General features: G+C 43.5%; 1 protein-coding gene across 1 annotated transcript in view; it reads left to right on the plus strand.

Annotated features, from left to right (window-relative positions):
• Positions 1-13,407, plus strand: part of gpc5b (glypican 5b) — an 85,159-nt gene extending 71,752 nt beyond the window's left edge. The window contains exon 9 of the mRNA XM_065009045.1: positions 11,298-13,407. Within this exon, the coding sequence (XP_064865117.1) occupies positions 11,298-11,497 (200 nt within the window). The 3' untranslated portion in view covers positions 11,498-13,407. The remainder of the gene's footprint in view (positions 1-11,297) is intronic.
• Positions 13,408-13,853: the final 446 nt, after the last annotated feature.

Consider the following 13,853-nt stretch of genomic DNA (forward strand, 5'->3'; position numbering starts at 1 on the left):
TGTGGTTCCACTCTGCTGTTGGATTCCACTCTGCTTTAATAATGTGTTTCTCAATATCAAAGGAATGTTTTCTTTACTTAGAAAATGATTGGAGTCAAGATGGATAGCCAGCCCCTGGTCTGTTTGGATGAGGTTTTCACTCCGAGGCTGGGATCAAATCTTTCTCTTTTTCTTCTGGAATCTTTTAGGATTCTAAATTGATCTTCTCATCTCAAATAAACAAGAGTTCCTTTGCTGAGACAGGTCCGCCCTTTTGCAATGTCAATAATGGTAATGTAATTAGGACCAGAGACGGAAGAGGAATTGAAACTTCCCACTCCCTAATTTTTTTTGGTTCATATACAGTCAATGAACTAAACAGACCAGATCCAGCTGTTAATGCTTTGGTGCCTCTGTTAAGCAGACCGGAACTTACTATTTTTTTTCAATGGTAGGACGTATTAATTTATCCACCTTCTATGATTATGACCATCCCAGAGAAATGGAACATATCCTCCCCTCCAGAATTCCCAAAATGCACTGCTCCGGGAGAGGAATGATCTGGGATTTTCCTGGGACAATCTCTGTTGCTATGGATACAAGGTGGTCCGTGGTCTCCAGGGTCTCGTTCAAGGACAACGCAACAAAGAGAACACAAACGGAAGCAAATAGTCAACCATTCTTAAACAGTCACAACTCTCATAACCTACAATATCTGACCCAATGTCTTCACTAGCCTTGTTTCAGAAAACGTCTTTCACTTACATGGCTTACCTTAGTGACACTGTGAGGAACAAGACCTCACTATGGGGGAGTTGTAGGAACATATACTTTTTATGTTTTTCATCTAGCGATTGAACAGTTCTTTTAAACTTAATGGTAAAATATTGATGTGTACATTTGTAATTTATTTAGAGTTTTGATTGATTGAGAAATGATTGATGTCCTATTGATTAGCAGGCAAAATGTTTATTTTAGTCTAAAAATATGTCGATATATTTTACATTACCTTAGTCTATCCTCTACTGTCACTCTCTCTCCTTGATAGAATAATGCAAGGTCAGGATACCACACTCTAGACGAGCGCTTTCGGTCTGGTCTTTCATATTTAATGTGCGTGTGTTTCTAATGTTATTGTCTCGGATCCCTTTCATGCAACTCCCTCTCTCAAAGTTTAAATTGAGATGGAAATGTCTGCTTATGAAGGCAGCTGAGGAAATGAACGCATTGCATGGCCTATTAGTCTTTCACGGTGACGTGAGGCTGAGGCTGGTCCGTTGCGTTGTGGCGGCCGTAAAATACAAATAACACGCCCAGGCAAATGTAAAATTCCTGACAAATGAGATTCTTCGCCACGCAAAAGATGCTGATGTGTATCCCCATTTTGATTGGCCGTTATTTGCCACCATTCACAGAAAGAAAGAGGATTTACTATGCATGGAATAAAATACACATACTGTAACCCTGGTTATTACAATGGGAGGAGGAACATAGGAACTCTGCTTGACTAAACACATCAGAGCAGTCAGACATAAGCCTCACCTTGTTCGCAAAGCATGGTCGTTGACATATTTGAACCCCTTCCTCATAAATACAGTACATAGAGCTGAGGTTCCCAGTAACAACGCCCCTCGTGCACAATTAATTTTCTGGTGAGCAGCGCACTGTCTGCACATTTGGCAAAGCAGATCAATCGTAGTTTAGAATAAACAGCAACAGTATCTCATGTCCAACTGAAGGGTGTGTTCTGGTTTAGAAAGCCAGTTTCTCTTTCTCTGTGTGTTGCCATGCATACATCTGCTACGGAGTGCAGCAGCAGCCATTTTGTGCTCCCTCTGGTCTTCCAGGCAGATCCCATGGATAAAGGGGAAGGCCAGGGGAAATTAAAGTGCTTAGCTGATAATATCCGTGGCAGTGTTGGCCCCAGGGGAGAGATGGAGAGCAGCTGAGGTAGGCAGAGTAGAACATAGCAGACCCCTGGCCCAGTGCTGTGTGTACACTGTTCACATTCAGGGTCAGTGGGGCTGGGGCTGTTTGTCACTGCCAACACCAGTGTTCCTCTGGCTCCTTTAGTTCTGTTTTAACACAGTGTAAATGTACTGGCTGGACAGTGGCTGCAGCTCTGGTTCTGTTGCCTTCCAGTGAAATCTGCATTGGATTTCAGTGTTTATGAGAGTACTTATAATATGATTGTTACTGTGATCTAAGCGCCCCTAAAGCTTCGCTGTGATTGGATTTAATGATATGTATGTATTGTGAACAAGCTTGTTGTATAATTCAATCAGTCCTTCCTTAAACCAGTTACTCTCTCCCTCTATTCCCTATGGGCTGATCATTGTTTATGTGGCACGGTGACAGAACAGGGCATTTCCTTGTATTAGATTGATCCCTATGCCATGACTACACGATCTCATTACAAATCAAATCAAATGTTTATTTGTCACATGCTTCGTAAACAACAGGTGTAGACTAACAGTGAAATGTTGACTTACGGGTCCTTCCCAACAATGCAGAGAAAAAAAGGGAAATAGTGGAAAACATTGTATATTTTAAAAATAATAACACAAGGAATAAATAGAAATAAATCCACAATGAGTAATGATAACTTGTCTATATACAGGTGTACCAGTACTGAGTCGATGTGCAGGGGTACGAGGTAATTGAGGTAGATGTGTACATATAGGTCGGGGTAAAGTGACTAGGCAACAGGATTAATAGTAACAGCAGTGAACAGTTAGCGCAAGAAGGGTCAATGCAGATATTCCGGGTAGCTATTGGTGAACTATTTAACTACCTATTTAACAGTCTTATAGCTTAGAAGATGTTCAGGGTCCTGTTTGTTCCAGACTTGGTGTATTGGTACCACTTGCCATGCGGTAGTAGAGAGAACAATCTATGACTTGGGTGGCAATGGGGTCTTTGATCATTTTTAGGGTCTTCCTTTGGCACTGCCTGGTATACGTTTATCTCTCAGTAACTATGGCATTGGGCTCCTGACATACATAGGACGTAGGCTACAGTAGATGAGCTAGGAGCTTTCCTTCATCCCTGGGTGAGGCTTTGACATTCATGCCTGAAGCGAAATGCGGCCTAAACCCCAAACCTTGTTCCAACAAAACAATCCGGTTTACAGTTATTTGAAGTTGATCGTGAAAATGTTCCACATGTCATGTACAAGTGACAGATTACAATATGACTTGTACCGTAGTAATTATGCTACAGTATGGCAATATACCATATACAGTATCTCTTTCTGACGGATGACTGACAATATGATGCTTTTTCACAAGTCTTTGGATAGTAATAAGTTCATGAGATTGTAATTAAAAGTAATGTGTGTGTGTGTGTGTGTGTGTGTGTGTGTGTGTGTGTGTCTGGTGGTAAACAGCTTGTCGCTGGGTTGAATGTGCTAGGTGTAGTGTCTAATTGAGTGCAGGGTCAGTAATGCATTGTCTATGGCACCCCAGGGGTGGGAAATAACCCTCATTAAAGAATGAGAGATTCACTGTGCTCTCTCACTGTTACTACTCATCTAGAATGGATCCTTCTGTCCACACACTGGATAGATGCATATGATCCAAACCATATTTAAGATATACTGACTCAGACATTTCAAAAGGATTTCTATCAATTGTACAAATTTGTTTGTGCAACATATGAGTGGAAGATGGGTTGGTGGTGAGGATTTTAGCTGAGATTCATGTTGAAGTTTTTAGTGATGCAAGAGTGGGTCAATGTGGCCTTTCTTAATTGGGAATGATCTTAATCAGAGGAGGCTGATGGAAGGCGCTATAGTAGGATGTGCTCATTGTAAACCATGGAACGGTATCAAACATACAGTATATGGAAAAAGCATACTTACCTTTTTCTCCCCAATTTCATGATATCCAATTGTTAGTTAGTCTTGTCCCATCGCTGCAACTCCCATACGGACTCGGGAGAGGTGAAGGTCGAGAGCCATGCAGTCTCCGAAATACGACCCCGCTAAGCCGCAGGCACCCGGCATGCCACAAGGAGTTTCTAGGGTGCGATGGGACAAGAAAATCCCACCCGGCCAAATCCTCCCCTAACCCGGATGACGCTGGGCCAGTTGTGCGCCACCTCATGGGTCTCCCGGTCATGGCCAGCTGCGACAGCCTGGGATCGAACCCGGGTCTGTAGTGACGTCTCAAGTGCTGCGATGCAGTGCCTAGACCGTTGCGCCTCTCGGGAGGCGGAAACAGCAGGTTTAACTCCGTTCCATTAATTCCATTCCAGTCATTACAATGAGACAGTCCTCCTAAAGCTCCTCCCACCAGCCTCTTCTGATAATTGTATACTGTAGTAGTTCAGTTTTCCCATTATGGTATGGTGAATAGAGCACTGAAGGTGTTTATACAACAGCTAGTGAGGATTGTATAAATTAAGCCAGTGGCCAATGTATCACCTTGATGAAGGTGAATCATCAGGAGAGAAATTAATATCATTTGTTTGATAAAGAGATGCTGTGGTTAGAGGCTAGAATAATAAGGCCTATAATGAGTCTGGCTCCTTTCTCTGACTCCATACTCAATCTGTAACTCTATGCGATTGTTCAGCTCTGGAGCCTGATAAATAGTTGCTGAGGGTGAAATCTGCAGCTCAACCCTTCCCTGCACTGCCAGTGTGTGTGTGTGCGTGTCTGTGCATGTGTCAGATGTGGTGTGAGAGAAAGATGGAGAGCGAAACAGGTTGATCCTGACCATGCAATGTACGTTTGGGTCCATACAGTATGTATGTATGGATGAGTGTGGTTGTAGGCTACGTGGCTTCAATTTTCCTTTGTCTGTTTGTGTGGCTCTATTTCATTGCTGGGCTGTGTGAATGAATGTTCATTGTTTTACATCCAATTAAACCTAAGCACAGGCAGACATGGGAAGGGAAATTGGCTCATTTTAAGGTCAAACACCTTTCTGTGTTCACCTAGTGGGGAGGGAGGATATACACACCTCACCTCACCTGGCAGCCTTGTTTTGATATATGTTTGTCTGGTTATCGGTGTTGAAGTAAAGGTGTGATAGAGATTGTAATTGATATTGATTGATGTACTAGAGGTCGGACTCTGTGCCAAAGCTCCATCACATTGTTGCTGACAATATTTATAACCCTACTGACAGGACAGTCAGGGAAGATGGATAATGTACTGTCTGCCTCTACGTTTAACACAGTGACAGTGATGAACATGCCCACTCTTTTTTTGTATTTGCATGTACCTCTACAAAATGTTACATTATTTAATTCTGCCACGTCGTTTTTACATCAGCATTGTGTGTGTGTGTGTTTACACCTGGACTGTGAAGAGGAATGTGTGTCAGTTACAGTTAAATTGCTAGGTTTATTTAGCCGTGGGCTAATATGGATTTCCTGTTCCCTGAGTTTCTCTGTCTCTGTCTGTGGATCATCATCATCATCATCATTACCAGGAAAAGCACTGCTGTAGTACTGTAGGTTTTAAGATTGGCCAGTGGAGATGCCTCTCAGCCACAGACTACTTTCCCAGCAGCAACCCATACTTAGCCTATGTCATCTACAGTATACATGAGCACTCAAACAAGTTCATGTGCTATCATACAAATGTACACTTTAGCACAATATTTTTCCATCTTAAATAGCCTCCCAAACTCCTCCAAGGTAGTTTTCCTGGTGAGACAGTCGTGTGATCACCAAAGAGATATACGGTTTCAGATAGAGAGAGAAAGATACTGTACTGAAAGGCTGAGAGAGAAGCAGTTCTGTAGTGTCTGCCAGTCTAGTCCAATTGTGTACAATCAGTATAGTCTCTGCCTCAGGTCTTTTTGTGTGCAGCCAGTCCTCTCTAAGGGATATTGGCCAAGGTAATGAAATGCTCATTACTGATTCAGCTGGAAATACAGGGATACCTTTACCCCCCTGCCCCCCTCCAACCCCACTCAAGGTCACATCACATCAATGGGTAAATGTGTGTGTGTGTGTTTTCTCTTCTACTGTCTGTATATCTGGTACAGCCTCAACTATGTAGATGGTAATAGTCGATGTAATGAGAGAATCTCTAGGACTGTACACTATGTGCAATCTGAGTGTTAGTACCGCTTCTAAGAATCTCAGGAATGCCATATCTGAATATTCCATGTGTTGAGTGGTTGAGTTATGTCTGTCTATGTCTAACAAGTCTATGGAAAACGCCTTGCTTCTCTCACACTATCTTTCATCCCTTCACAGTCCACACCTCAATCCTCCCTCATATCCATCAGCTGTCACAGACATGGCACAAAGGATGCTCCCTTACCGGTACCACACAGGTCTCTGGCAGGAGCTCATACCACTGTTTGCATGTGTCACACAGTGAAACCCCAGCCCGTATCTTATGTCCTGGTATGTGTATGTGCGTATGGATAATTATAAGACTGGTGTTTTCCACATAAAGGGCCGCCAGACTGCATCAGCATGGTAAACTATAATTAAGGTGACCTCACCTCAGCCAATCTGAATCCTGCCTGTGTTCTAGCCCTGACATGCTGCATCTCCTGTTTGTTGTCACGGGGCATCTCCAAGACACACCTGTCCAGCATACAGTCACACAGCACAGTACTGGGGGAATTCCCCCACTAGCTGTCACTGAAGGTGAGAAAATGGGGCGTCCACCCCTCTCCTCCTGTGTGGGTGTTGACAGTGGGGCTTGACTGCTGCTCCTCCCCTGGGTTGGAGCAGGCTAATGACTGACTGGCCTGATGCCTCTGGCCTTGGGGGGGGGGGGGGGGGTGTCTCAATTCCCCATGTCTGATCTCACAACGTCCCGACCCACCTACCGACGGGACATTGTCACGTGTTCAGACCGCCATGGTGACTGTTGCCTTGTTATAGTGTGACACTGAAGCGCCACGCTCTCGCTCAGATGGTTAGGAGTGGCACACACACCACACGTCCGTACTTTGTTTTAATGACATTCCTGCTCTGCCAAAGCCCTTGTTTTTTGGCCATTTACCATATTTATGATTCCTGCTTTGTCAAAAAGCTGAGTGTTACACAACTGTTACTGTATCCAAAACAAGGGCAGTCCAGGTGAAACTGGCTGATTAGAGTACATATTTCCATTCAGCCAAAGACCATAAGGAATGGCCTGTAGGTATAAAATGAGCTCATCAGTCAAGAGAAGATTGTGACAAACAGAAATCCTGATGGAGCATGGTGTTCCTCCTCTCATGAACATGTCAGCGTGAGAGAGGAAGCCAGGCAGAGGCAGGGAGGCAAGCATCTGCAGCTGGGTCTGAGATCTCCTCCATATTTTACCCTGTCTGACTCCGCTCGCTGGGCGAATTCCTCTGGGTTGTCACGGCGATGTCTCCCGGCTGGGTGATTTATTTCCCCTCATCATGCTCGAGAGCCCCTGCTGTCGCCCATTGCAAACCCCTTGCATATGCCAACCCCCACGACGCCCAAGCTGAAAGCAGGCAGAGCTGAGGGACTCTTTCCCCAGCCCAGATCTGTAGGAGCTGACGTCTGTATCAGACACGTAGTCTGGCCACAATTCAGGATGCATACATCAAACCTGGCAGTGACTCACTACTAACCCATCACACTGTGTAACAGCCTTTTCATAGTAACTGGGACATATTCATTCCAATACAGTACACCCTCAAATTTCACACATTACCATAAAAAAATCATATTCATAGCAGGGTTTTGCCAATAAATTATTGCTTTTTGTTTTCCTTAAAATATTAAAGTAGAAATTGTAGGCCAATATTGAATGTTATATTCAATGAAGTGCCCTTTTAATATAGATCTCATTGAGAATTCAATAAATCCAGATTTCTTTACATTAATAAAGACTTGCTAAAGTGCCAAGATTCAGCATTTTGACATCATTTTCTGGTTTTGTGGTGGACAACTGAGCGGGTCGAGTATATAACGTGTCAACCCTGTTACCCATAGATAAACAGTCTAAAATGTTTTAACAATAATGCAAAATTTGTGAAGCTTTCATTCAATTGCCACTCCCTGTTGCACACTAAAAGCTTCCATTTCCCCTGTCACAATGGGATTTATGGGAAGATTTAAGATAAAATCGTCAACACCGTTACGTTCACATCTCATATTCACTGTATACATGGACATAGACACAGGTGTGGGCACATACTGTATGCAGACTTTTTTTGAGAGCAATTCCTGATATTATCCCTATGGACCTCGTCACTGAAGATGTCTGGAAATGTCAACGTCATACACATACACACACACGCACACATTAACCTCTTCTTTGGAAAGGTCAAATGGGCTTATTAGCATGGGGACTCTGGGCATTGCTCATCACTCACCAACTGGCTGTGTGTCTCCACTCTATCCCCAGTGACATGTTCTGGGGCTGCTAGGGCAGTATGGCATTTATTAAGATGACTCATGTACTGGAGGTGGCTCTGCAGAGTGGTCACTAGCTGGCACAGCCACAAAGTCATACAATACGATTTAACCTTAACCACACTGCTAACTGTAATGCCTAATGCTAACCTTAAACAAATTTTTGTTTTCATTAAATTTTACGATACAGACAATTTTGTACTTTGTAGCTGGCCCATCTAGCGGAAACCACTCAGTTCTGCCTCCAGGGCAAAACTCATGACAATAAACGTCAACCTGCGTTGCTAGGAGACAGCAGTGCTGTAGGGCATGTAGACGGGTAGACACGAGGCTTAGTGCCCCATTACCACCAGCTCTACTGCTCTACCACTATCCACTGTCATGTCCTCCTCCCTAAACTGTCTCAATTACCCCTGACCTCTAAACACACACACACATGCAAGCATACACCCACACACCTCTACATATGCATGTGGACACACAAACACACATACAGAGTTGTATGTTTGTGCTGCTTGTCCCAGTGCAGATTGAATGAGAATGAGCCTGACTCTCCAGAGAATATAAGTTTCCTCACAGCCAGTGACTGAGATGGCATGAAATCTAGGACGCAGAGTGACTAAACATTCTGGCGATATTAAATCATCTGTTGAGGACCCACACTGGTTTTCTCATGCACAGATTTATATTCACCAAGACGTCTGTAAACATTCAGGCAAACACATTGGGATGTGCACATCCTGCCAATACAATTGCTAAAGTCAATAGGCCTATGGGGGCTGTTTGTTCATCTCCGATAATGATTTTGTAATGATCATATACAGCTCACCTCATTGCAATGGGAGATAAAGAGCTCCTTTGTCTATTGTAGTGAGAGTACAATGGCCATTGTGAGAGGACGTGTCTGTTGTGCTCTGTTTCTCCCCTTGGCTGTCCGTGATGCCTTTACTGTCTTAATCCACTCATTTAGCTCAGCCAACACTCCTGGGAGCAGGAAGAGGTTTTGTCAGGGAGTGAAATGCATGCCAGCCGACACCAGTACGTCACCACACGTATACACACACACATAGTGCCGTTGAGCAGAAGAGGGGCACCTGGAGTGTGTTCTCCAGACATATGTTGTGTATCTGCTGGAACAACAACTCTCTTTGAGGACAAACCAAGCCTCCAGCCTGTCTGGGCAGGGAGACACACTGATTGATTAAAACTTACCTCACACTCGCGCACACCTGTGTATATGTACAGTACCCGTCAAAAGTTTGGACAAGCCTACTCATTCAAGGGTTATTCTTTATTTTTACTATTTTTACATTGTAAAATAATAGTGAAGACATCAAAACTATGAAATAACACATATGGAATCATATAGTAACCAAAAAAGTGCCAAATATATTTTATATTTGGGATTCTTCAAATAGCAACTCTTTGCCTTGATGACCGCTTTGCACATTCTTGGCATTCTCTCAACCAGCTTCATGAGGTAGTCACCTGGATTTGCATTTCAATTAACAGGTGTGCCTTGTTAATTTGTGGAATTTATTTCCTCCTTGATGCGTTTGAGCCAATCAGTTGTTTTGTGACAAGGTAGGGGTGGTATACAGAAGACAGGGCTATTCGGTAAAATACCAAGTCCACATTATGACAAGAACAGCTCAAATAAGCAAAGACAAATGACAGTCCACCATTACTTTAAGACAGGAAGGTGAGTCAATGCGGAAAATTTCAAGTGCAGTCGCAAAAAACATCAAGCGCTATGATGAAACTGGCTCTCATGAGGACCGCCACAGGAAAGAAAGACCCAGAGTTACTTCTGCTGCAGAGGATACGTTCATTAGTTACCAGCCTCAGAAATTGCAGCCAAAGTAAATGTTTCACAGAGTTCAAGTAACAGACACATCTCAACATCAACTGTCCAGAGGAGACTGCATGAATCAGGCCTTCATGGTCGGATTGCTGCAAAGAAACCACTACTAAAGGACAACAATAAGAAGAGACTTGCTTGGGCCAAGAAACACAAGCAATGGACATTTAGGCTGGTGGAAATCTGTCTTTTGGTCTGATGAAGATTTTTGTTTCCAACCACCGTGTCTTTGAGAGACGCAGAGTAGGTGAACACATGATATCCACATGTTGTGGTTCCCCCCGTGAAGCATGGAGGAGGTGTGATGGTGTGGGGGTGCTTTGCTGGTGAGTGTGCAAAGCTCTCATCAAGGAAAAGGGTGACTACTTTGAAGAATCTCAAATATAAAATACAGTATATTTTGATTTAACACTTTGGTTACTACATGATTCCATATGTGTCATTTCATAGTTTGTGTCTTCACTATTATTACACAATGTAGAAAATAATACAAATAAAGAAATAACACTTGCATGATTTGGCATGTCCAAACGTTTGACTGGTACATTATGTGTATTTGTGGACGGCCATCTGACTAAAAGCAATAGGCCTATGCAAATAAATATCTAAATACTTTGTGTGTGTTCTTGCATACTATACATACACACACAGGAGCTTGTATGTCTGTGGATCATTAACTGGCTTTAGCTGTAACTGCTGTCAGGTTCATGTTAACTGTCATTACATTCACTATATACCACTATCAGTCCCGTTACTGTCTCAGTGATTTACTCACCACAGCTCACCCTTGATTCAAAGCTGCGGAGGGTTAAAACCCTGCGAAACTCATGAAACCAAGTAGGGTTCATCTTTGACAGAGTTGTTCTCACAAATTTACTGTAAACATTCATTTTTGTCTCCTTGTTTTGTGAGTGTATTCTGTCAGTAGCGAGTTTCAACTGATCTAAGGTTTTGTAGATCTCCTGGAACAGGTTTGTGTGTGTCTCTGTTAGGATACCTCACTCTCTCTGTCTTAATCGTTCTGTCCTCTCTTTCTTTCCCCTTCTACCCCTTTGATGTGACAGTAATAGCTCTATCTGGTATCTCTCTCTGTTTCCCTCCCCAGATGAGAATGAGAGAGTGGACGTGGCCACTGCTGGTGTTCCACTGGGGAAGAGCCCAGGAGCCAGGGAGCCCCCACACCAGGTCCCTACCATTCAACCCCCTCCACAGGTAGCTGTGAAAGCTGCGGGCCACACCCCAACACACCACCCAGCTATCACCATCACCCTCATCACCCTTCTGTTTGCCTTGGGGTTACCATGACACCAACTCTGAGACCCCCTTCCCCTCCGCTGATGATGCCACTGAGCACTGGAGAGAGGTGGGGAGCATTCACAAGAAGGAAGAGGAGGATGAGAAGGAGGACAAGAAGAGGTGCTCGCGAGCCAACCTGCGGCTTTTCCCCAGCTGCTCTCTGTTAGTTGGCGGGAGCTGGACTGCATGGCTGTGTTTGTGCGATGTAGGATGTCTGCATTTCTCTCTCTCTCCCTTGCTGCCTTTACCTCTGCTTTGTCCTCACTGCCTCCTCCTCTCTGGTTCACTGAACTGCCTAGTCAGTTGACCGTCAGATGTGGTCAGCTATATGTCCCACTACTCGCTTGGTTCTCCTGTGGTCCCTAGGTTTAGGTCATGAACAGTAAAGTTCAGAAACAGTGCTGAACTTAAGAATGTAATCAGGCCCAACACAGACATCTCTCCTCACCTGTCCACACCCAAAGCCAACTGCCATGTTCTCTGGGCTCTCTCTATTTGTTACTTAGTTTGCGTTTGATTATGCCTTCTGTCAATAGTCATCGAGCACACTGTACATGTTTTATATGGTCCCATGTGGGACTTTGATTGTGTATTTGTTTGTTTGTGTGCCTTTATTTACCTATACTTATGTCTACATGTGGGTTTCTTTACCATGTCATCTACTGTAACAACATATAATGGCTTGTACAGTACTAGAATTGATCTATTGGACAAATGTAAATACACATTTATGTAAATATACAGTTTGTACTGTATAAGGATAGGATAACAAGGGCTTGATTGGAGTTGTTGCTGTGGAAATAGAGGAATAATAGGTTTTTGGATACCTTTTATATAAACTTCACCAAATTATTTTGCCCGTATGTTTTGATGGGCACCAAGCCCGACCCTCAACATATGTTCCCACACACTGACATCCTAGTTAACATGCATCCATTGCACAAAGATCACCTCTATTATAATGGCAAGTGTATAAATGTATATATCTGAAGTCACACACAATGTTCATCTTTGGTTTTAAATGTTACATTTTCTTAGTACAGAAATGGCAAACTTTTTAAAGCTGGAATCCTGAATAGTGAAACTGGCACGTCTGTTTGCAGTAACTTCTTTGTTGTTGTAATATCGCAAACAACCAACACAGTTTTTTTTCCCTCAGACATCAATGCAGCAGAATAGTACTGGGATTTTGTTTTTACCAGGTTACCCAACGCTCCTCACCTCCGCTCCGTCAACAAAAGAAAAACAATAACAACGGCCGTGGGGTGGTCAGTGGTGCTGTTTCCCCTACTGCAGATTCCATCTTTAAAGGGATGCTGCAAACACCTCCGTCCTGCATAAAGTTCCAGGTTTAAGATAACCAAGTGTGTTTTACCTAGCAAGGAAACAATAGCTGCATATAAAGAGCCTTCAGCTCAATAAAGACCCCCCATGAACTCCATGTCTATCCAGGTGGCTTTGAGCTGTTGTCAGGAGACAGAGTGAGTGACAGGTCCAATATTCTGCTATACTGGATAGCAATGCACCCTATGCCTCACCTGTTAGTTCTGAAGGCCGGGTCCAGTAATGTACCTCATCATTGCCGCTCCACTCCTTTGAATGTCAATGTTAATTGGCCAATCAGACCTTTTGATATGAGATCTTGCTTTAGCCTCGTAATTACAGTACCAGACTGATTACCTCTGCGCTGATTCCGTGGTAGTGAACCATTCATGTAAACTCGCAAGCCAGGTGGCTTGTGAGGCTAATCTTTCTTTGCAACCCCTTTAAAAGGACAGAAATGTTCATAAGCCAGGTGAGTGATGACAGAACTGATATATTAGACTGGCCCTTTATCTGAAACGGATGGAGACTTTGTAGACTCGCATTGGCATTTTAATAAACATATAACAGTCAACCTGACCATGATGTGCCTGCCACACTTGTCTTTCCTCATTTTTCTCTTTGCATTCTCTGACTGAGATTGTGTGAGTTTGCATGAAAGCCTGATTTGTTTTCCTCAACTGTTCAAAGTGTTTGTCGAGGCACTTAGCCAAGCTGTTCCTGAGAAAACTGTTAGTGTGGTAAGGACATGTTTTATTTCAGGTCCAGTCATGCATAGCCAAACCGTCAAGCTGTGAACATTCTTTTCTCATCTGCTATGAGACAGTGTGCTTGCAGTGTTGATATGAATACTAATAAAGGAAGTTGAATATTGTATTGGGTTAGATTTGGTTCTCAAACAAGGATTTTCTACAGTATATTTCCAGATCTGTGCTGGGGATTCTGCATGGCTTTGCCAAACAGTGCATGCCCATGTTGTTTCTGCCACTCTGTGCCTCTTGAGCTAAGCCAGGCTAGGCTACGCAGGGCTAGACTGTGCTGG

Source organism: Oncorhynchus nerka, linkage group LG24 (assembly GCF_034236695.1).
Source record: "Oncorhynchus nerka isolate Pitt River linkage group LG24, Oner_Uvic_2.0, whole genome shotgun sequence".
NCBI classification, from domain to species: Eukaryota; Metazoa; Chordata; class Actinopteri; order Salmoniformes; family Salmonidae; genus Oncorhynchus; species Oncorhynchus nerka.